This window comes from Heloderma suspectum, chromosome 5, assembly GCF_057233095.1.
Source record: "Heloderma suspectum isolate Gila_16-S chromosome 5, 16-S_ref, whole genome shotgun sequence".
Lineage (NCBI taxonomy): Eukaryota > Metazoa > Chordata > Lepidosauria > Squamata > Helodermatidae > Heloderma > Heloderma suspectum.
The window spans coordinates 76,746,271-76,771,526 of NC_139462.1; the positions used below are offsets into that span (position 1 = coordinate 76,746,271).

General features: G+C 43.5%; 1 protein-coding gene across 2 annotated transcripts in view; it reads right to left on the bottom strand.

Moving 5' to 3' along the window:
* Positions 1–4,054: 4,054 nt before the first annotated feature.
* Positions 4,055–25,256, bottom strand: part of MFAP3L (microfibril associated protein 3 like) — a 39,847-nt gene continuing 18,645 nt past the window's right edge. The window contains exons 3-5 of one of the 2 annotated variants that reach the window (XM_084860288.1): positions 13,049–13,229; positions 9,594–10,002; positions 4,055–6,167 (exon numbers count right to left, since the gene is read on the bottom strand). In XM_084860288.1, the coding sequence (XP_084716414.1) occupies positions 5,287–6,167; positions 9,594–9,876 (1,164 nt within the window). In that variant the 5' untranslated portion in view covers positions 9,877–10,002; positions 13,049–13,229 and the 3' untranslated portion in view covers positions 4,055–5,286. The remainder of the gene's footprint in view (positions 6,168–9,593; positions 10,003–13,048; positions 13,230–25,256) is intronic. The other variant, XM_084860289.1, reaches the window with a different exon arrangement.

Below are 25,256 nucleotides of genomic sequence, written 5' to 3' on the forward strand. Positions count from 1 at the left end.
ACCTAAACTAGAATTCGGTCAGGTAAGTATTACTGCAGAATTTGCCAGTTCTGCTGAAGGCAGAAGAAATGGTTTTGGCTGCACCACAGAGCACTCCCTCTTCAGTGGTTGAGTAGGGAAAGGGCTTAGCTTAATTATACAAAGAAATCCACTGTCTTTCTCCCCTCCTGCCTGGAGGAGAATGTCCGCATATAACCAGCTGCTGCCCACTGGACTGAGGACCAGGATTTGGAAAAGGAAGGACATTTATATGCAGGGGGGCTTCAAGCAAGGCTTTTACGGTTCAATCGCTGTGCCTCATTCATGGAATGGGGGTTCCAGGTGACATAGTCTTCCATTTGTAACCCTCTCGTGTTTTCCCACTGCTTCTTCCATCTTTTTCCTTTTCACAAAGAAACCATCAAAGAGAAAAAGATGGAATAGCTGTGCAACCCCTTTTGACTGTAGCGCTAGGAGACCCCCTGTCTCGAAGCACTCCAAGTCCTTCTGTTAAGTGCAACACAGAAAGCATCCTGTTCCTTTAAATCCTATGGGGAGACACAAACACAGGTTTTGGGGAATGAGGAAGAAAATTAATACCAAGAAAAAACAAAGGTAAATGTATTGTGTTATCAAAAATAAGGTATGCACTGCCAGAGTACCAAGAAACATAAAAAATAGATAAGGAAAATGAATAAATTTCCATCTTGGAGAGGCAACCCTTTGGGCCTCATCTAATGCTACTCTTTCACAGAGTTGCCAAGGGCCTTATGATGCTAGTGTGGCTGCCATTGCATGGTAAATCATTGTATGGATGAAAGGGCTCCTCATGTGTTTCTGCAATTTTTAACCATGGCAACAAAATATTTCTTTTGTAGGCAGCTTTGCTGCTGTGGTTAAGATTGTCCCAAACACCTTGGAAACTTATAAACCACAGTTTGTACTCCCAACAGCAAACATGTCACCAACATGAAACTGTAAAAACAGGCCTATGTTTTGAAGCATCCCTAGTCTATGCCTATAGTTAGAACCAAGGGTTGGGGTTTTGATCCTTGTGCTGGCAATTCCTACTTGAAGAATACAAGTTGATGTAATGCCTTGTGGAACTTACAAACTAGAGGAACTTACAAACTAGAGAACGCAACCATTCTGTATGCTACAAAGGGAAAGCATGTTTCTAGCACAACTCTCTAATTTTCCTTCTGAAATGTACAACTGGTAGGAAATTTGTACATACAAGCTGTTGAGGACTTAAATTACACCATACAAAATGAAGATGTTTCTTTAGGACAACTAAGACACAATACTTCAGTGAACACCTTTATTGCTGGCTCCACACAAAACTTCCCCTCTGATTTATCACATAGCTTAAAACACAGAGCAGAGGTGGGCAGCACAGGGCCCTAAAAGGGTCAAATTTAGCATATAACCAAGCTAGATTTGCCCTTTTTGGCACTCTGTCGTGTTCCAGGTGCCATTTTTTTATAATTAAAAAAGAAAAACAAAAACTGTTTTCAGGTTTCCCAGCAGCCTGCAGCCTGTGGGGAGGGCGTATGCGGGGGCGAAAATGGCACCCAAACCTCCTGAAGTTGCCCACTCCTGACATAGACTATTTGCTAGGGGATAGTTACATGGATTTCAGTAAAATGACTCCAGGTTTAATCGTTTGGGAAACTACAGCCCAAGATTGAAATTAACAGGGATCAAGGATTGCAATCTTTAGTGAATCAATGGAAGGAAGAAACGGTGAAAGCAAAGTTTGGAAGAATAAAGTCTGAGTAACCTTTTAACCAAGTTAACCTATTCCCTTTTCTTACTCACTCATAGACAATGTGTTATAGATTTGAGAGTGTGCTTTACAAGAAAATGTTTAACATTCCTGGAGTAACGTATAATGGTGGTGTTGTTGTTGTTGTTGTTGTTTTAGTTTATGATAAATGTAAAGGTTATACCTAGATCTATACATTCTGAGTAGTGGGAGCAATGAAATGGACATCCAAATGTTAAAACTGTTCATGAGCTTTGTGATGTTTTTCAGAACTTTCCAAAATGTTTTTCTTTTTTCAAAAATTAGTTGTTTCATTACTTGTTGTTTCACACTTCTTAGTAACTGCTGAAGTTATTTTGTATACTATTTTTCAGGAAATGGCGAGTGTACAAATTAGGAGCTCTTAGGATCAGGCAGAGAAAATTCTGTATGCAAGTCCCCCTTTCTCCTCCTCCTTTCTCTAGCTTAAGCATGACGATTCCTTAATGACCTTCAACAACAACAACAACAATAAAAGACAAAAAGGCTAGTTGAAATAAGCATGCTTTCCAGAGAGAAAGCTTACAACATTTGATGCTTTTCAATTCAGAAAAAAAGGCAAGTAAGAGAGCAATTCTATGGTCCCGGGGGAGTGTCCTAGGGACCAGAGGATTCTTCAGAGTACCTCTGCCAAGCCCATAGATACTACTACAACCTCAGAAGGGGGACTCCAAAATCTGATCCCTCTCCCTGCCCCCTTGCAGCCGCTGCAGAAAGAACAGTGCTGGGTGCTTTCTGAGGTCACAAAAGTGGCCTCAGAGGACCTCAGAGAGGTCTGCAAGGGGGGGGGTTCTAGTGGATACGGAGGGGAGAGGCCAGGATATCACGTTTTCTATAGTCCTTCCAGCCCCAGTCCCCACCCCCGGCAGCACGTCTACTCTAGATGGGTTCAGAAGCCCATCTAGAGGAAAAAGTATAAACAGGAGATCGGAGAGTGAAAATTGCTTCCGTTGCTCATCCCGCCCTATTGGCAGCAGCCTGGCAGGGCATTTGATACTTGGAAGCCTCCAGATCAGAGGTTTCCATCCAACAAGGGCACAACCCATAGGACTGAACCCTAAGGGGGTGGGCATGACAGAGGTGTATAAAATTATGCATGGTGTGGAGAAAGAGCATAAAGGTTTTCTCTCTCTCTCATACTGGAACCCGGGTCATCCAGTATGCTGAATGGTGAGAGATTTAGGACAGAGGAGGAAATCCTTCACACAGGGCATAGTTAAAGTATGGAATTTGCTGACACAAAATGTGAAGATGGTCAACAACTTAGCTGGCTTTACAAGGGGATTGGGGCATTAGGGTATTGATGGCTACTAGACATAATGGCTATGTGTGCCTTCCAGGATCAGCGGCACGTTGCATCTGAATACCAGTGCTCAGAAACAACTGTAGGAGAGGGCTATTGCCCGCCTGTCCTGCTTGTGGGCTTCCCATAGGCCTTTGGTTGGCTACTGTGAAAAACAGAGTATTGGTCCAATACAGCAGCAGGGCTCTTATGTTCTTGAGCTGTTATGTTCTTGTGGGCCTCGTTATGCTCCCCTCCCCACTCAGAGAATATTTAAAGGGACAGGCAGGGATTGAGGGCTGGGTAGAAACAGCATCCTTTCAAAGCAGCAGGGCTGACTCCCATCCCCAAGGCAATGAGTTACTACCGAGTAGATGTAAGCCCTCGCCTCATGCAACTCTTCCCTTCTGCAAATCAGCGCCGCTTCCACCAGCCTGCAGTGAAGCCAGCTGAGGTCTCATGGACTCCCAAACTGCACTGAAGCCGCTGTGCCTGAAAACCCGCCACAAATAGAATTAAAAAACACACACCTGTATTAAGGGCAAGAAATGCCGCATTAGGTATGGGGAGGGGCACGCATCATCTGACCTGATCAACTTGAGGGCAGAGCAGAACCAGAGTAAAAGCCTAGTGTAGATGAGCCCCTTAAAAGGAGGGAAAGCAAGATCACATGACGTTTTATGTGAAATTTCCAACGCATTACTCTCTTTTAAAATTGCTTACGTAGGGCCTGTATTAAAGAATATACCTAACTGTCTGGCTATTTAAGAGTCAACGTAGAAAAAATATCTGCCTCTTAGGGTTGTCCGGGAAGTAGCATCCTCTGGAGCCATGCTAAGATGGCTGTCTGTGCTATAGTGATTGGAGCCTCTGAGCCTAATGTGTATATTATAACTAATAAGGTACAAACCAGATCATAATAGTTATCTCCGGAATGACTGAAACTTCAGTTTGTTCACATCTATTTACATGGCGAAGTTATTTCATCTCCACCAGACCAAGTACATTTTATAGTATGTGCCCAGTGCCAGGCTGAGTATAAATGCCAGTGCAAATTCACATCCACTGACTTCACAGAGGTCTAATGGCTTCTTTCCACAAGAACACATTAAGTGAATTATTCATTTTTTCGTAATTACAGATTGTAAGTACCATTCCCATAACAGCAACAGACTACACCTGCATTCATATCTCATTAAAATTAAAGAGTACTTTGCAAACCCTAGACAGGGTTCCCATCACTTTGACAGCTGAAGAGGGGATGTTTCCAGGTGCAGTTTGCCATTAAGATGCTGGAGAAGCTTCACCTATAAAAAATCCCCTCTTCTACACAAGAAGCTCTGTCCTCATTTGCATGTGGTCATTGTAGCTGGGGGAGTGGGTAGCTGTGCTCCAGACTGCAGCTACTACACATATGTGGTTTTCTGGCTGGAGAAAAAAAAACCCCTCTTTCAACCAAAACAGGTGACCTGTGTATCCTTTCTGTAAAAAAACATGTGTTGGGGGGGTTTACTTTCAAGGAGGAAAAGAAGGACGATAGGCATTTCCTCACCCCAACGCCCTGAAGACAAACTGTCTGGCTCCAAATGAAATAAATGGATTTGGCCTTCTTTTAGCCTTCTACTACAATTCAGCACAGACAGTTTGTAAAGACCCCACAAAGACCTTAATTTGGCTATGGAAATGCTCCCTCTTGAGCAATATTTCACACTCATGGGAGCAGAAGTTTCAAGAATATGCGATGGAGCAAGTGACAGAGCAAAGTGAAAAACTACTTCTTTCCTCAGTTTAAATAAAATGGCAACATTTCAATCATAGAACTGGGAACAATTATTCCATTGACTTCAGCAGCCCTGCTCTGAAGTCAGAGTCTTCGGAACTAGAGCTTAGAAGTCCTGTTTCTAAGCGCTACACATGATTTCCAGGTACCCCGTTGCAAGCAAGAGTTCTCTGAGGTAAACATTTTGTGAGCTAAATTTTTCTTTAAAATCCCCTGGACCAAAATTAGCAATTAAACATTAGCGCAATACCAAGTATTCTGTCAAATCTGCTGGCTAAGCGTAAGTTAAATCATGAGGAAGAAAGTGCTGAGGAATATCCACATACATGCTTTTGCTGCGACACTCTTCAGGTAAGGCTTCTTGGCAAAGACATCTTTTTGTTTTCAAAGAGTGCTCCACCTAATTTTCTTGCTATGCATAGATTTGCAGAGAAACGATCATAAATGGCTTTCATAAACAGCGCCCATGTCCTGGTCGCTTCCCAGACCCAGTTCAGTCTGGCTGAGTTCAGCAGAAGACTTGGAGATTGGCTCAGGAGGCTGTGCCGGCACTTGGACTGTCTCTTCTTTCTCCTCTTCCGTCTCTTCTTTAAGCTCTAATTGTATGCTATCTGGTGACTGGTCATCGACACAGTCCCTTTTAGTCAACTGGTGAACAGATACTTTGATTGCAATCTTGAGCGGTGGCTCGTGCAGAGAAGATGCATCTGAGTCAGCTGCGAGAGAGTCACTGCGCTTTAGGGGATTGGGGATCATGTACATCTCTTCTGTTTCGGTGGTCTCCTGTCCTTCAGCCGACTGCCTTACAAAGTTCTGGCCTTGCTCCTCTAATCCCACCACCTCCATGATTTCTTCCATGATAGTCCTACAGTTCATAATGAGTGGGGGCAGTGGGACGCTCCTGGCTAACTCTTCAATGTAGCGGGCAAACTCCATTGTCTTGAACTGTGTTACTTTGGCGAGCTCAAGAGTTTTTGCTGATGTGATGATCGGGATGCGTTTAGCAATCTCAAAAGCTTTTTGCAGTTTTTCTGCTCCTTCTGTCCGAAAGAATTCATTGATAGCTTTCTCGGTCTTTTTCAGGTGGCTGCTCATCATGCACAGCCTAGTAATGTTTAAGATCAAAACAATGGTAAATGCTACAAGGCATACGATCATATAGTAGATCCCCATATCTCCAGAGGTAAAAACAACCCTCAGAGTCACTGTATTATTCACTTGGCCGTAGATGTTAGAAGCAATACATGTGTATTTTCCTCGATCCTCAAATGTCACGCTAGTAATATTTAGTTGTCCATTGTCGAGAATCCATTTTCCTCCTGGAAAGATGGCAGAAATGATCAGTACAATGTATTTGCTGAGATTAAACTATAGCGGAAAACTTATTCTCACAACCATGCTTCCTCTTTCAGGGGACCAGATACTCGATGCATTGAGATTGTCTGCATAGAGCTTTTCTTTTTAACAATCTCTATAATAATCTGTATCATGGAATATCATAGCTATATAAATATTTTAAAAATCCAAGTCTGGTATTTGGGCAGACGTGGCCATTAACTTTGATGAGCTTCCGTCAGGCTTTCAAAATCTGGCTGTTCAGGCGGGCATTTGGGGTGGGTTAGTTTTGTTGTTGTTTTAGAGCAATGTTGTTTTGTTTAGTTGATTATGTAAATTTGTTGTATTTCGTGTTGTTATTTATATTGTACGCCGCCTAGAGGGGTCGGGTAGCCAGCCAGATGGGCGGCTAAGAAATCTAATAAATAAATAAACAAGCAAACAAACTAGATCTAGCCAATATCCCAAACTGTGTCAGGATGGAACCCAGGCTCCCTCGTTTGTTTTCAGATTCTAAATCAGATTCAGAGGCAGAGCTACAAGAAGCCCAGTCGCGACAAAGAGTGGGGGAGGAAATTCCCCAAGATTCTCCAGGAGTCAGGGATGAATCTTCCCAGGAGCTTATCTAACAGGAGACCCAGGTTCAGAGACCATCTTCCCCGTCCCCCTTGTGGGAACTCAGGAGCACCAGGATTGACAGATCCCAGAGTCCACCGCAGGGTTAAGCAGGTGAAGTTGAGAAGAGATGGGAGGCAGTCTGCCAGATTGGCTGCACATCAGAAGTTGGGTCAAGAGGACCCTCCCTGAAGGAGGAGTCCAGTAAAAGCCTGTCAGGCAGGCAAGAAAATTTGTTCGATAAACAACTGCCTTGCTTTGTTTAGCTAATTAGGCTTAGAGAACAGCTCCTAGCCTTCACAGACACTACAGGAGTGAAGACATGTTTTAAATGAATAAAGACTTTGTAGATTGCACAGTGAGTCTCTGTTGCCTCACTATTCAGTGGGAGGGCTTGAAATCCTGACAAACTGCTCCCTACAGAACCGCCACAGATGATAGGCAAAATATTGCTTGTTTAAAAAGCTGGTTGTGTTTTTAGGGGAAAACGTCCCTCAAGCCTTTCTCACTGATTAAATTGTGTACATTGTCGGTAATTCTAAAATCATCTGACCTGCAGTTTAAACACCAATATTTTTGTGCAAGTAAATGGAATTAAAGTGGTTTAAGTGAAAAATGATCCAATCTTCTAAATAATAGATGTGTGGAAAAAGGCTTTGGCTGCAATTTAGCAGAGTTAGGCAGGCTTATGCCCAATGAGATCAATAGGCTCATGTGCACCAAAACTCTGATTTGGATTTTCAAGGATTTTTAGACTTGTTATGAATGCTGTTTAAACAATTTCTCCCAGTTGCCAGAACATAAGACGTTCCCTTTTGCCAGGTCAGACTATTTGTCCATCTAGGCCAGTATTGTCTGCTCAGACAGGCAGCAATTCTCTGGCAGAGGTATTTCTCCTCAGTTGCTACTCAGTTCTTTTAGGAATATAGAAGCTGCCAGATGCCAAGTCAAACATTTAGTCCATCTAGTTTGGGATTGGCTACACTGGCTGCCAGCACGTGTCCAGGGTTTCACACCAGAGTCTTTCCCAGTCCTGTCTGGAATGCCAGAGATCGAACTACCCCCCCCCCCCCCAATCACTTAATGTCAGAAATCCCAACACAACAGTCTGGCTTAGGGGTGTTACATGGGGAAGGAAATTGGGAGCTGAGTGCATGAGCAAGGGTGGCAGCCTTTCCCATACCGCTGGATGCTTCCAGTGGCAAAGGCGTTATCACGTTCCATGCCTTTGCTCACCTCGCCTTGCAATTCGCAAAGCCTCCCACCCATCACAGTGAGAGGTGCTTGGCTAGTGTAACATCACGGCAAATTACAGGTCCTTTGAAAATCAGTGCTCCGAGGACCCCAGCAGTATCATTCAGACTGTAGCAGAATCATTCAAAGGACAAAAGCTTGTGCTGCATTGCCTCCCACACTGCTTCTGAAATTCCATTTTCCACAGTTCAGCTTGTTCCTTTCTTTGCCTTCAGACCCAAAATGCGTAAACACATCTGTGCCATACACAGTTAGCTGCACAGAAAACAAAGAGAGAAAATGACATGCCCTGCCAGTTGCCTCTGGAAAGATGCTTCTGGGAAGCCCACAAGTAGGCCATGAAGGCAATACTTTTCCCTCACTGTCATTCCCCATCAGCTGGTATTCAGTGGCACACTGCTTCTGAATGTGGAGATTGTACACAGCTATCAGAGCAAGTAACCACTGATTGTACATAGCTGTCATGGCAAGTAACCATGACAAGCAACCATCCAGAAGTATATCCAGAAGCATATCTTGCCCCTTTAAATTAGCAGCCAACACATCTTGTGGCAGTGAGTTCCATAAATTAATTATGTGCTTTGTAAAGAAATACTTCCTTCTGTCTCGTCCTGAATATCCAGCCGATCAGTTTCATTGGATGAGTCCGACTTCTAATATTATGAGTAAGAAAAATGTATTTCTATCCACTTTCCAAACTTCTATCAGGCCCCCTCCTTTGTTGCCTTTTTTTCTAAACTAAGAAGCTCCAAATACTGTAGCCTTCTCTTGTAAGGAATCTGTTCTAGCCCACACTACCATCATCCTGCTTGTTCCTTACTACACCTTTTCTAACTACAATATCCTTTTTGAGGACCAAACTACATAGAATGTTAAACATATGGTGGTGGTGTTTAATTATTATTATTACTGTTGTGTTGCTGTTATTATATTACACATGGTCTGATGTCACATGCATATATATTTTAATTGCAAACAGCAGCTGCTGGTGTGGGAGGAGGGGCTGATCAGGATCATGGCTACAGCAGGTGAGATGGGCTTAATCCTTCCCAATCCTCAGTCCCAACAAAAATCACCCCTCTGAAGCTGCTTCTTAAATTAGGAGGGAAACCCCCATTGACGCCAATGGTTCCTCAGATGCATTGGGAAGAGCAATAGCAGTGGCCAAGACTCAACTTGGCTGGGGTTTGGGTTCAGACTGGCAAATTCTCCCTCCCTCGCCCCACATTCTTTGAACATGCCAGAAATATCAAAGGGCATGGGGTTTGATTCTTCTGCTCAGATCCCCCTTTCTGTGTTCTCTGTAATGTCCAGATAAGTCAGGGGAGGTGATCTTTGTGGTGAGTAGAGATAGTAACCAGAGGAAGAGGGATAGTTGCCCCTTACAACCTGTCAAGTAATCTGTGGACCCCTGGATAAATATAAACTACAGCTCCTTGTGACCCAAGTTAAAATGTGACACAATAATTGCACCATCTCATGTATCGTGCTTTAGCACTGTAATTTGCATACGATGAATGAAAAATCTCTCAGAACTATACCTCTGTCCCCATCTTCCTTCACCAAATGGCCATTGGAGTTGTACCACTTGTACTCTGGGCCTGGGTGGCCTTCAACGTTGCAGTCAATCAAGGCACTGTAACCTTCTTTGACTATAATGTGATCGATTCTGGAGATTACCACAGGCACAGATCCTAAGAGCATGTTAGTGCGGTTTAAAGTGCTATTAGTGACATCTTCAGCAGTTGTCAAAGCTGCTAGTAATATGAAAAGGCATATGGTAGTCCAATAGTACAAAAGGAGGTGGCTGTTGAACATGTTCATCCGTCTTCGGGATACTGCTGAGCAAAGTTAATGTGGACCAGGAATTGTGTATTGTACTGCCCTGAAGAAGCCACTGGGAGTATTAACCTTGATGCATGAAATTTCAAAAGTCAAGAAGATAAAACCCTGCAAAATAAAACAAGTTAAATCAGCAAATGGGTGTGCGGCTGGGAAAGCAGAACTGTCGACTTAGCAATGCTCATTTACACTAATAATAAGATTCGAAAGCTATCATTTCAATGTTTTAGCTCAATGCTAATGATATTACAGTTCCTCAAAACATATATTTTTCTGCTCATTGAGTTGTTCGACCTAATTTTATAATAAAAAATACTGTTTTGTACAAATTAATCAATGTACTCATTTAAATTTAATAAAGAAAATACAGTAGCTGAAATAATCCTCACTTCCCACTATAAAATATAAATGGGAAAAGGAAAGACATGTCCTCTTACTGTTGACATGGCTGGTTCAGTTCTACAAGACTCACTTAAATCATCTATTCCACTGAAATCAATAGAACAGTATGTAGGAGTAAGGATGATTATTGTAAGAGTAATTAATGTCCTTAACCAATCCAATTATGCCAAAACGCTGCAGCACATATGTGAAAGTATCTTGGATTTAGCAGAGGCTACTGGGGGTGGGATGCAAAAAACCCGATATGGACACATAATTTTTGCATACATGTCAGAATGTATCTAAAGGCATAGCTTACAATTCAGGAAGAATCCAGAAACACACTCTAATTTACTATAACCCTTTAGCAGTCAATTATCTACCAAAAGGCTTTCCACTGGAAGTACATTATGGCTATGGTCTCATTAGATCCGGAATACAGTTTGGTATCCATTCCATTAGATAAATGTAATGTGGCTGATACAATTAATATAGCAACAAAGCTGTCAACAGTCACATAATCTTAGTCAATGCAGTAGATCATTATTCACAAATAACTCAACACTGTCCTCTTCTCAGTTGCTTAAAAAGAAAGGTAACTGACATGTTGGGCTTCATTAAAAAGGAGCACTGAATCTCAACACAGAGAGATTCTGTGGGCCAGAGAGGGGCCATAACTCAGTGGTAGAACATTACATGTCAAAGATCCCAGGTCCAATTGCTGCCATGAGTTAAAGGGATCTGGATATTTGATTGTAGGGTTGTAGTGGGCTAGAAAAACCAGTTGTCTGCTTCATACATTCATAACAATACTTTACTCAGCACTGGGTACTGTTGCTAAGCATTTACAGGTGGACGGAAGCTATATATACAATATAGTTGGTCAGAACTCAAATTCACATACTGTCATGTGCTGCTATCAAATGTTAATAAGATCTGCTTTGAAAAAAGAGAGACCAATGAGGTGCCAAAGAGATATGTGCCGCTCTGCTATTGAGCATTCTTTCATTTCAGAAGACGTGTAGTGTTGAACAATGCTCATATCTCGATCTATTTGTCCCAACAGTGACTGTATCATCCGATCAACCCAGCTGGTGTCTCCACGACAACAGAAGGAGAAGCGAATGGAGTACCAGATTTTTTTTTAAAGGAATCAGCTTTGCTGCGATTTAGTCCATGCAAGGCTCCACGAAGGAGTGCTTCGCACCAGTAAAAATCACTTCACAGAACATACTTCCTGGTGGGGGTGGGGGTTGGAGTGAACGTCATCTGACTGGCAGGGGCTGCTCAACCAATAAGAGAGGCTTCACCCTCCTCTCCCCCCCCCTTTCTCCTTTTCCCCCTGAAGGTCCAGATACACCTGCATTTCAGGAGCAAGCCTCATTGACCACAAGGGAGTTACTTCTGAGTAGGCACATGTATGCTTATGCTGGGAAAGACAGGGGATGACTATGACGGGGAGATGGGAAACCAGCCCTCTTTCTAACCACAAGATCTCTATAAGGAAGGTGTGAAGTAGTTACTTCCTAAGGCAATAAACCAAGACATGGATAAATCGGTGAAGCACTTTACAGGCTTTACACTTCAATTCATGGGGATCTTTGTAAATTCTGATGTGGGCATTCAGAGGGAAAGCCTCATTGAGCACAATGGGAGTTACTTCCGAGTAGACACACATATGCTTGTGCTGGGAAGGGTGGGGGGAGAACACAGGCATGGGAAACTAGCCCCCTGTCTAACCAAACCGATACTGTGCAGGTTCTCTATAACGATGCTGTGAAGTAGTTACTTCCTAAGGCAATACACCAAACTAGGGAGAATTGGAGCCTCGAGATCACTCTTTGGAGCATTTAGGGAATGTGCTTTAAACTGTGCCATTTCAACTGAGGTGACTCTGTAAATTCTGATGTGGGCATTCAGGGGACAAGCCTCACTGAGCACAATGGGAGTTACTTCTGAGTAGACACTAATGGGTTTGTGCAGGGACAGGAAACACAAAGGAAACACCTCTTGACCAGGGTCATGGTGAAAGGCACACCCCTGGGCATGGCTAGTATACCCGAGGTCAATGCGGGGGTTGGGGCACACAGCAACTATATCACTGAGAATCCAACTTGAGGAAAAGAATGGGACTTTCAGCAGTCTCAGGAAATCCGGTTTTTCCCTGATAAGCTCCAGGGTGGCTGCTGGATGGCCACGATGTCATGTATCCCTAACGACCTCAACAGGCAGCCATCTCAGAGTAAATCGCTGATGGAGACACCCCCACCCCCCAGACTACAATCCATGTACTCTCTCTTGGCTGTATATGCTGACCTTTTTGAGCATCCTCCTTACTTGGCACATCACTTTGTAGACTTTAGGGCTAGGGATCCATGAGACTGTCAAGCTCAGTCTTGTTGAGGTTCTCATTTTTCTACCGCCAAGCTCATTCTGATTTGGGTCTGCATCGGATTGTGAGCCTTCTCTCCCCCACCCCCAATGTATGCATTATTTGTACACATTTCTTAAATATTCACACCCCCCCCTTGAGAACAGTCGTCCGCATGCACTTTCAAATGTATGCATTCTTTGTACGCACATTTCAAATGTACTCAGTTTTGGGAAGCCTCAGAAATGTATGGGTTTGATCTCATTAGTGAAATGTATTCCATTCTGTGTTCAGTCTGGGAGGTATGAAGTGGGCATTCTTGCATAAAATTGAGAACCCCACAAATTTCCCACCCATCCCTAGTTAGGGCATTTATGCACCACAGGGAAAAGCTGCTCTTACCTATTCTCTTTTGGGGTATGTTTCTGTTTCTTCCCGTACCCTCTCCTTTGTTTGTAACCATGTGCCTCCAAAACCAGAGATACAAGGGTACCAGCAGGCAGGACAGGGATCAATTTGAAAGGACAAGAAGCTCTTGAGGGTATGTGTGTAGCGTTGGACTGGGCTGGCAGCAGACAGAAAGCTAAAATCAAACAAAAAATCCATATACATGGTCATAACTTGAGGTATATGCGGTGGGGGAAGAGTGTTAGTTAACAAGCCATTTTTAAATAGATGTAATTTATACTTGGCACATCCTGGAAGCACTCTGATACTAGGGCAACCTGACGCAACGTGCTAACCGGCTGTACTGCTTGGTTGGGTATCACAGATATGCACCATAAATACGATGTAATATATCTTAGAATGTGAGGAACAAACGAGTACATGACTCTACTAGATATTTAGCTGAAATTTCATTCTTAGGATTCTTAGACTGTACATTTTGAAGTTCAAAGTACCTTTCAGACACATTTCAGTTTGATATAAATTAGAAATAATTATTCTTGCTAGCCACCAGACGTTTGAGAGTGATATTCTCAATTTGTAAGGGAGAGAAAAAGCATAGCCTCTGCTTCTGAACTCACTATCTTCATGACTTATGAGGTACACCTTAGGAAATGGGCAACAGCTATTTCTAAAGAAATCATGTCCTATTTCAAATATGTGAGGTTTTTTGGCCTATTTCCAATAGCAACAGGACAACTGAAAACAAGTTCCATTTAAAATAGGAAATTTAAATAAATAAATGAGATAAAATAGAACCAGCAGTTTAAAAAAAGCTGTCCTATCTGCTATTCCTTAAAGTAAGACCCTGGTGCAAGATCAATTCATTTAAAGGAGAGTGTTAAAGATTTAGAACTGAGTCATGGCAGGTTCTCAATTCTGTTCTTGCCAAAAAGGTCACATTTGTGCCAGTGAGGATCAGTGTTGGGTTTGGATGTGAGGAATCTGGTTTCAAGTCCCCTCTCGGACTTGAGGTTTTCTGAGTGGGCTTGAGAAAGACTCTCACCCTAGGCTTACTTCACCGGGTTGTTGTAAGCATAAATGGCAAGGCATTTTGTCCCCTGGCAATACAATAGAAATGACAGCTAAAAATGCAACCAGCTACCACCAATAGCTACCTGATCCTTTTGGAACATAAGCTGACTTATACTGAGTCAAACCAACGGTCCATCTAGTTTTAGTCAGGGTCTTTCCCAGCCCTAACTGGAGATGCTGGGCACTGAACCCAAGATCTTCTGAATGGGAAGGATGTGCTCTACCACTGTGCTACAGCCCTTCCCCCATGGAAAATCTGTTTGTCCAGGGACAAAAGCCAAACAGCAAAAACTGTATCAGTACCATGGATAACAATAGATCTATTAACATACAATCTTCAAGTCTCTGAAAAGCAGTTGTCTGTCTGTACACAGGATGTGACTGCAAAACTGAAGCCACATTACAGAAAAGTTGTGAAAAGAGTAAGGGACAATTAGTGATAGGTGTCAAGTGACCTATGTGCAGCACATAGTTATTACTGGCTAGCGAATCTTACTCCCTTCTTGATTTCACATTGTTAGTGAAGTACTGGATATTGGAAGGATTTACCCCTATCTCAGCAGGGATGGAAAACAAAGCAGGAAGACACCATTACCCTTGTTCCATAGAGATTATCTGCTGACAGTGTCTCTCTTAAAAGGGTCAAGTGCTTTGACTTAGGGCCAGTTAATATTTTACAGAGATGGTGTGGTAGCTGCTAAAAAACTACTCCCCTGTGGTCAGTTCCCACATTACCTTGGTTGTGTATTGAAAGCTCCAATCATGCAGGTTCACATCAATCTCCTGCCATCACTGCTCCCTCCCACTCCACACAACTAGCCACTGGTGATGTTGCAGAAAGGATTGATGGCATGTTGAGTATGACCTGATGTGATTGGAGGTTCTGCACACTATTGAGCTGACATGAAACATAATCATTGGTAGCTATCATGCGACCTTTATGACATGATTATGGCTTTAGAAATTCTTAGAAATCACACACACACAATCTTTGAATTCGGCTACATGCAACGTGTGTGTTTTGTTTTTTTTAAGTACAGTTTCGATACAACTCACCTTATCAATCCTATGCATGTCTGTTCAGAAGTAATTCCCACTGAGTTCAATGGCATTTACTCCCAGGTATGTGTATATAGGATTGCAGCCTATGGAACACATCTGATTGTTGTGTTTTCCTTAAGGCATATAGTTTTAAGACACAACACTGATCATTTTCTGCTTGATTTTAAACAGAAAGGTTTATAAAGTCTATAATGCCATAGCAGCTGAAAAATGACATTTTCCAAGTGAAAAAAGAGGAAGAAATGTTGGAGTTGCATGTAAACATACTTTCCTTGTGTCTGAAGCCAATGTCTTTATATGTACTATGATCATAGGCATCCTACAGATTTTGACTTTGGAAGAATTTACTGATGCGGTACAGCACGTTCAAAAGTTCACTGGAATTTTGCAGGCTCATGGGTGTGAACTGTCCAATAGAACATCAGACAGTGAGGCACTAGAAAGGGAGATCAGTAAGTTCACACACTGCTAGATGTGAATTGTCCAGCTTTGGGCAGTTTTTATATGAGCAAGCAAGCAATGCTCCCTGACTTTGAACATTATAGCTGAACCACCACAGCCGTGGGGTGTTATTTCTTTTCTTGCTATGTTTTTCACTGTGGTTTTAATTGATTTGCTTTTATGTTATGTTTTAGCTAAGATTTTGTCTTCAATCTGTATATTGTTATCGTAAGCCACTTTCAACACAGCACCATAGTTGGTGGAAAGGGGGAATATAAATGGAACAAATCTTCAGGATACCTCCATTCCCATCTTTGCTAGATCTAGCAGAATGATAGGACTGAAAAATATATATACTCAGGATACACCATACCAGCATGTTCACAGCACCACACCAGGTTTAAATTCAACATACCATACCAAAAATGCATGTGTTCAATCACACAAAATCTCTTTCTCTCCCTCTTCCCATCACGTCTTCCCCCACTCCTTCCTCTCTCACTTACACACTTCAGCAAGCAGAAAAGGAATATAACAGGAAAAATATCACATGCAATGCAATTCTATGCATTTGTATCTACTCAGAAGAAAGTACTCAGAACAGGGTCCCACTATGCTCAATGAGACTTATTCCCCACCCTAGGAAGCATGAATAAGATAGTAACTTTACTATGCAATCCTATACATGTTTCCTTAGAAGTAAGTCCCATTCTGTTGGTAGTTACCCCAAAGTGCGTCTAGATTTGTTGGCTAAGGCTGCAATCCTATAGGCCCTTACCTAAGAGTAAAGCCTCGCTGAACTAAATGGAACTTGCTTCCTGACCAAGGACTGTGCAGTTAGGCAGGTAAAAACATCTCCCTTCCAATTCCAGTCTTTTTGTTTGTTTTATTAGGGATTTCCCCCTTGGACACCACAGCTTGTGGTTCAAAGATGGAGTATAAAATGTACTGGAGGTCTATTCATCATTGGAAAATAACAAGAATATTTAAAGCAAAGCTAAATTTACAGAGGTACAGATTATATTACGATCTTTCTCTCTAGCAGTTGATGCTAATGTGTTATTTGCAAACAAATTTGTTTTGTAATGCTTATAATTAAAAGCACACTGGACCTAGAGCCAAATATGCTCAGTTAAAGCCACACTATTATGTAGCATATGAATTGCATGCTATAGCATGTAAAACTGGGGTGGGGAAATGTTCTGACTCTGGGGGTCAGATGATGTCAAGGGACAGGCCTCTCCCTCCTGAAGCCCCTCCACCCTGAATTTTATATCAACAGAGAGAGGAGTACAATGATGTCAGGAAACCAGTTAACTCAGAAGATGTCACCTCAGTTTCCTTTTAAAGAGCGCAACTTGAAATAATATTTGTATCATTATTGACTAAAAGTGCCTACATCAGACTAATCCCCCTTGAATTCAAAGGAGACTTACTCCAAGGTGGGTATAGGACTGAAGCCTTAATTTCCTTTCATTATAGATCAGTTGCAATCTCATGTTCTACCATTAAGACAGTTTTATAACTATATTGTAATTTTAAGAGCTGAGTTGTCAGACGCCACTAAGGAAATGCATCTCTGCTCTGAATATGGCTCCTACAGCTTTAAAAATAGCTGTGATCAAGCTATGCTTTGCCTACTTTACTCCCAGGTAAATCAGCATAGGATTGCAGCCTTAAGTGTCATTCAGACATTACATTCAAAGCAGGGATTGAAGATGCAAAAAACATACATGCGGTTGAATCTCCAATGAAAATATAATATTCAACGCACTGATGCATGGATAAAATTCGTATCATCTAAAGCTGCCTTAGCCTTGTCTATGGGTGTGTCCCTTGAACCTATTTTTTTTAAAAATATACCTCACCATTCCCCTTTTAAGAAGTCCACATGGAAGCTTACAAAAATAAAAATAATTAAAGCAGAGCAGTAGCAACACAACATTAAAACCTATATGAATATTAGAAAAGCAGATTCAGCATTAAAACAGGCAGGTTCAGATGGGATCAGGCAGTCATCCAGATACCTCTCAGCCCTAAGCAGTTTAGAGCTTAGGATGTCCTATTTTGGAGTGGGAATCTGGAAGCATGAGTGATTTCCTCATTTGCAAAGCCTAGTATTTTATGTTTCATCTGAATAAGCTCTAATAAAGTAAGAAGAAAAAGTAGCATTCTTCAGCAAATAAAAGTATTTTTTACTAAAGAAAGTGGTTTAATGGGTTTTGTGCATTAAAATGTATTTGCATGCCTTTTAAAGGATATTTGTTGTTGTTGTTCAGTCGTGTCCGACTCTTCGTGACCCTATGGACCATAGCACGCCAGGCCTTCCTGTCCTGCGCTCTCTCCCGGAGCGTGCTCAAGTTCATATTCATTGCATCCGTGATGCTATCTAGCCATCTCATCCTCTGCCGTCCCCTTCTCCTTTGGCCTTCAGTCTTTCCCAGCATCAGGGCCTTTTCCAGGGAGTTTTCTCTTCACATTAGGTGGCCAAAATATTTCAGCTTCAGCTTCAGTATCTGTCCTTCCAATGAGCACTCAGGGTTGATTTCCTTTAGGATGGACTGATTTGACCTCCTTGCAGTCCAGGGGACTCGTAAGAGTCTTCTCCAGCACCACAGTTCGAAAGCATCAATTCTTCGGCGCTCAGCCTTCCTTATAGTCCAGCTCTCACAGCCATACATTACTACTGGGAAAACCATAGCTTTGATTAGACGGACCTTTGTCGGCAAGGTGATGTCTCTGCTTCTTACTATGCTGTCTAGGTTGGCCATAGCTTTCCTCCCAAGGAGCAAGCGTCTTTTAATTTCATGGCTACGGTCACCGTCTGCGGTGATCTTGGAGCCCAAGAAAGTAAAATCTGTCACTGCTTCCATTTCTTCCCCTTCTATATGCCAGGAAGTGATGGGGCCAGATGCCATGATCTTAGTTTTTTTAATGTTGAGTTTCAAACCAGCTTTTGCACTCTCCTCTTTCACCCTCAACAAGAGGCTCTTGAGATCCTCTTCGCTTTCTGCCATTAGGGTGGTATCGTCTGCATATCGGAGGTTGTTGATAATTCTCCCGGCAATCTTAATTCCGACCTCTGATTCATCCAACCCGGCATTTCTCATGATGTACTCTGCATATAAGTTAAATAAGCAGGGTGACAATATGCAGCCTTGTACTCCTTTCCCAATTTTGAACCAATCAGTTGTTCCATCTCTGGTTCTTACTGTTGCTTCTTGACCCTCGTACAGGTTTCTCAGGAGACAGGTAAGGTGGTCTGGTACTCCCATCACTTTCAGAATTTGCCACAGTTTGTTGTGATCCACACAATCAAAGGCTTTAGCGTAGTCAATGAAGCAGAAATAGACGTTTTTCTGGAATTCTCTTGCTTTCTCCATGATGCAGCGAATGTTGGCGATTTGATCTCTAGTTCCTCTGCCTCTTCGAAACCCAGCTTGTACTTCCGGTAGTTCTCGGTTCGCATACTGCTGAAGCCTAGCTTGTAGGATTTTGAGCATCACCTTGCTGGCATGTGAAATGAGCGCAATTGTGCGGTACTTTGAACACTCTTTGGCGTTGCCCTTCTTTGGAATTGGAATGTAAACTGACCTTTTCCAGTCTTGTGGCCACTGTTGAGTGTTCCAGATTTGTTGGCATATTGAATGCAGCACTTTAACAGCATCATCTTTTAGGATTTTAAATAGCTCGGCTGGAATACTGTCATCTCCGCTAGCTTTGTTGTTACTACTGCTTCCTAAGGCCCACTTGACTTCACTCTCGAGGATGTCCGGCTCAAGTTCAGTGACCGCACTATCATGGCTATCAGGGACATTCAGATCTTTCCTGTATAGTTCTTCTGTGTATTCTTGCCACCTCTTCTTAATCTCATCTGCTTCTGTTAGGTCCCTGCCTTCTTTGTCCTTTATCATGCCCGTCTTTGCACAAAACGTTCCCTTGAGATCTCCAATTTTCTTGAAGAGATCTCTAGTCTTTCCCATTCTGTTGTTTTCCTCGATTTCTTTGCACTGTTCATTTAAGAAGGCCTTCTTGTCTCTCCTTGCTATTCTCTGGAACTCTGCATTCAGTTGGGTATATCTTCCCCTTTCTCTCTTGCTTTTCGCTTCCCTTCTTTCCTCAGCTACTTGTAAAGCCTCATCAGACAGCCACTTGGCTTTCTTGCATTTCTTTTTCTTTGGGATGGATTTCGTTGCTGCCTCCTGAACAATGTTACGGACCTCCGTCCATAGTTCCTCAGGCACTCTGTCTATCAGGTCTAATCCCTTAAATCTATTCCTCACCTCCACTGTATATTCATAAGGGATATGATTTAGGTCATACCTGAACGGTTTAGTGGTTTTCCCGACGTTCTTCAATTTAAGCCGAAATTTTGCAAGAAGCAGCTCATGATCTGAGCCACAGTCAGCTCCAGGTCTTGTTTTTACTGACTGTATGGAGCTTCTCCATCTTTGGTTGCAAAGGACATAATCAATCTGATTTCGATATTGACCATCTGGTGACGTCCATGTGTAGAGTCGCCTCTTGTGCTGTTGGAAAAGAGTGTTTGCTATGATCAGCATGTTCTCTTGGCAAAACTCTATTAGCTTTTGTCCTGCTTCATTTTGTACACCAAGGCCATGCTTGCCTGTTATCCCGGTGATTTCTTGACTTCCTACTTTAGCATTCCAATCCCCTATGATGAAGAGGACATCTTTTTTTGGTGTTAGTTCTAGAAGGTGTTGTAGGTCTTCATAGAACCGATCAACCTCAGCTTCTTCGGCCTCAGTGGTTGGGGCATAGACTTGAATTACTGTGATGTTGAATGGTTTGCCTTGGATTCGTACTGAGATCATTCTATCATTTTTAAGATTGTACCCCAGTACTGCTTTTCCCACCCTTTTGTTGAGTATGAGTGCTACTCCATTTCTTCTAAGGGATTCTTGCCCACAAGAGTAGATATGATGGTCACCTGAATTAAATTCGCCCATGCCTGTCCATTTTAGTTCGCTGATTCCCAAGATGTCGATGTTCAATCTTGCCATCTCATGTTTGACCACCTCCAGCTTACCTTGATTCATTGATCTGACATTCCAGGTTCCTAAACAATATTGTTCTTTACAGCATCGGATTTTCTTTTCACCACCAGACACATCCACAGCTGAGTGTCCTTTCGGGTTTGGCCCAGCCGCTTCACTCTTTCTGGCGCTACTTGGAAATACCCTCTGCTCTTCCCCAGTAGCATATTGGACACCTTCCGACCTGAGGGGCTCATCTTCCGGCGTCATCTCTTTTAGCCTTGTGATACGTTCCATGGGGTTTCCTTGGCAAGAATACTGGAGTGGGTTGCCATTTCCTTCTCCAGTGGACCACATTTTGTCAGAACTCTCCGCCATGACCTGTCCGTCTTGGGTGGCCCTGCACGGCATAGCTTATGGCTTTACTGAGTTACGCAAGCCCCTTCGCCACAACAAGGCAGTGATCCATGAAGGGGTTAAAGGATATTACTCTGCTGGTAAAATCTGTGCCAAACAAAAACAACACTGTGCAGCTTAGGTGAAAGTTTTGCTTTTAAAATTTCTTTTGATTAAGGCCTTGTTTTTAGGTTCACTCAGTTCCTTGTTTGGTTGATTGCCTACATCCTTTATAAGGCTTCTGCAAGGCTTGTGAATTCTGCAGCTGCATAAATCATCTGAATTTCTTTAGTGGTTGTGTTTATTTAGAAGGGCAGGCAAGCCCTGATCTGTAGCTTGGTAGACAAAGCTCTTGTTCCAGAAACAGATGTTATTATTAGATATTTGCTTAACTCATTACAAATAAATAAATGCTTATTTATTAGATATTTGCTTAACTCATTACAAGACTACCCCAGGCTATGATTTGGTGTATAGCTGCTTTTTCAGTTCTGCAGCATGCGTGCACTTCCACATATGCGCATGCGCACCCCCCCCCAAGCAGTTAAATCCTGCTTATTGTAAGCTGAAAAGGAGAGAAATGCAAAATTGGGCCTATCAACCTAAATCCTTCCATCAAATGTTTCTTCCTTGCCATTTGCCCAATTTAATTTTTAGTATTACTGTTTGTTTCCAGTGCTTTATAGACAAAAATCTGCCAGGGCTCACGGCTGTTTAGACAAGCCACCCTCTGATCTGGAAGTCCTTCTCCCTAATCTCTGCTATGTGGGGAGTCTTTGTAGTCACTCAGTGGTTAAAGAAATGCAATCTGCACCAGTTTGGCTTTTTCTTCTGTTCTTACTTCATATGCTCATATGTTTCAGCTGTATGCAAAGGAACAACACTAAGAAAACCATAGGTTTTCCAGTGTGTGTTATGGATCAGCCATTAGAGATATATGAATGAGAAACAAATCAAATTCTGTATGATTGCCCTTCTTGCTTTCTTTTCTAAAAGATGAAGAAAGATCAAAGGATGGGGGAACAGGAATATTTACCCAGGCTGGGAGTGGGGGGTGGAATTTGGCCTGGGCTGCAAGCTCATTACCATGAGGGAAACATTTTGGCTAAAATAATGTAGATTTTATTTATTTATTATTTGTATATTTATATTCCACCTTTTTTTCCTCTTGCAAGGAACCCAAGGAAGTTTACATGGTCCTCCTTTTCTCCATTTTATCCTCACAGCAACCCTGTAGTTAGGCTGAGAGTCTGTGACTGGCCCAAAATTACCCAGTGAACTTCATGGCCGAGTGGGGAACAGAACCCAGATCTCCTGACTCCCAGTCCCACTTTTTAACCACTATACCATGCTGGCTCTCAAAATTAATGTAGATCATGCTTGAGTATGTTGATGCAAACTTATTTCCTTATATCTATGTATCTATATGGCATGCCTAGCTCCTGAAACATCTCGTAGTATTTCCACCCCTGCCCAGCCTCCTGCCACTGCTTTCCCCAAAGTTTACCAGGCAGCAGTGGCAGCAACAATGAGAAAGCTTTGTGATGGGGCCTTTGTTAAGCCCTTGGAACAGCCACAGCAGCATCCCACGTGCTACAGTACGTATGAATTACAGTACGTATGTTTCCAGAGCTTTTGCTCCTAGAGCCAGTTCCTGAAAGCCCCGGCTGAGTCCCTTCTCACCCCACTTGCGCCCTGATCAGGATGCGAGTGTCACTGGAAAGAACCTGATTTGCCTGGAGTTTGCAGGAGTTGGCTCCTGCGAGCCCTGTCCAAGTTCCTTTCTCTGTGCAGAGAGAGGCATGGAGCTCTGTGCCTCTCTCTGCATGGAGAATTTCCCTCCCCAAAAGTAGGTGCTTTCATCTGTAAGGCCGACCACTTGCTTACTTGATCCTTGCCCATCTTGGCTCATTATGGGCTGCAGAGAGAGATTGGGTGAGGGGATCAGGGCGGTGGTGAATGCCTCCCTTGAGGAGGGAGTGATGCCATCAGCCCTCGAGGAGGCAGTGATAAGACCACTCTTAAAGAAGCCCTCCTTGGATCCCCAAGTTCTGAACAACTTTCGCCCAGTCTCGAATCTGCCATTTTTGGGCAAGGTGATTGAGCTGGTGGTGTCAATGCAGCTGAAGGCACACTTGGAAGAAGCCGATTATCCAGATCCATTTCAGTCGGGCTTCAGGCCTGGGCATGGGACAGAAACGGCCTTGGTCGCCTTGGTGGATGATATGAGAAAGGCTCTGGATAGGGGTGAATGCTCCTGCCTTGTTCTCCTCGACCTCTCAGCGGCTTTTGATACCGTTGACCATGGTATCCTCCTGGACTGCCTGGAGTGGTTGGGCATTGGAGATACCATATTGCGGTGGTTCTGGTCCTTCCTCTCTGGCAGGTACTAGAGGGTTGCACAGGGAGAGGAGGTTTCGGACCCGTGGCTGCTCACGTCTGGCGTGCCACAGGGTTCCATCCTCTCCCCGATGCTATTTAACATCTATGTGAAGCCGCTGGGGGCTATCATCAGGAGGTTTGGGGTGCGGTGTCATCAATAAGCGGATGACACGCAGCTCTACCTCTCGTTCAAATCTTCACCAAGGTTGGCCATAGAATCCCTGTCCAAATGTCTGGAGATGGTGAGTGGCTGGATGGGGAGGAATAAGCTGAAGCTGAACCCTGACAAGACCGAGGTACTTTTGGTGGGAGACAAGAGGAGTTGGGGGATGTTGACCCAGTGTTGAATGGGGTACGTCAAAAAGACCAGGTCCGCAGCCTGGGGGTCATTTTAGACTCCCAGCTGTCCATGGAGGCTCAGGTGTCAACTGTGAGCCGGACAGCGCTATACCAACTCCATCTGATACGGCAGTTGCGCCCCTACCTTCCCGACCATCTGCTCCCATCGGTAGTACATAGAATCACAGAATCATAAAATAGTAGGGTTGGAAGGGGCCTACAAGGCCATCGAGTCCAATCCCCTGCTCAATGCAGGAATCCAAGTCAGAGCATCCCTGACAGATGGCGGTCCAGCCTCGTCTTGAATGCCTCCAGTGTGGGAGAGCCCACCACCTCCCTAGGTAATTGGCTCAATTGTCGTATTGCTCTAACAGTCAGGAAGTTTATCCTGATGTTCAGCTGGAATCTGGCTTCCTGTAACTTAAGCCCATTATTCCGTGTCCTGCACTCTGGGATGATCAAGAAGAGATCCTGGCCTTCCTCTCTGTGACAACCTTTCAAGTCCTTGAAGAGCGCTATCATATCTCCCATCAGTCTTCTCTTCTCAAGGCTAAACATGCCCAGTTCTTGCAGTCTCTCTTCATAGGGCTTTGTTTCCAGTCCCCTGATCATCTTTGTTGACATGCACTGGTCTCCTCTCGTTTAGACTACTGTAATGCGCTCTACATGGGGTTACCTTTGAAGACAGTTCGGAAACTGCAGCTGGTACAGAACGTGGCAGCTCGCCTGATTAAAGGCAGCCGCTGGCGAGTTCACATCACTCCAGTGCTGAAGGAGTTGCACTGGTTACCAGTTGTTTTCTGGGCCAAATTCAAGGCGTTGGTTTTGACCTTTAAAACCCTATACGGTTCCGGCCCAGCCTATCTCAAGGAGCGCCTCCAGCAACACCAGATAGGCCACTCAACAAGATCAGCCTTGGATGGCCTTCTCTCCGTCCCATCAGCCAGGACAGCTAGACTGGTGAGGATGAGGGAGAGGGCCTTCTCTGTGGTGCCCCCCCACTCTGTGGAACTCCCTTCATAGGGAACTCCGCCATGCCCCCACTTTAATGAGCTTCCGTCACGCATTAAAAACGTGGTTGTTCAGGCAGGCATTTGGGGTGGGTTAGGGTATTTTTAGAAATATGTTTTTAATGTAGAATTTTATTGTTTTAGCTGTTTTATTGTTGTACATCGCCCAGAGTGGCTGGGTGACCAGCTAGATGGGCAGTTAATAAATTTAATAAATAAATAGGTGGGGCAGTTGATGTCATGGGAGGGGAAGGGCTTCAGGGTGGGGTCCCTTGACATCATCTGGCCTGCCGGCTAGGTCTGGGGAGGTAATCTGGCCCCTGAACCAAAGTGGCTGCCCACCCTGGCTCCAGTGGAACTGTGGGAACTACATTTACAGTGGTTCATGATATCCAAGATGCTGATGCAAGCATGTCAGACAGCATCTTGGGCATTAGCAGCAATGGGAACTAATTTCCTATAGTTCTTTATGTCTGGAACACTGCTGCGGCAGACCAGTAG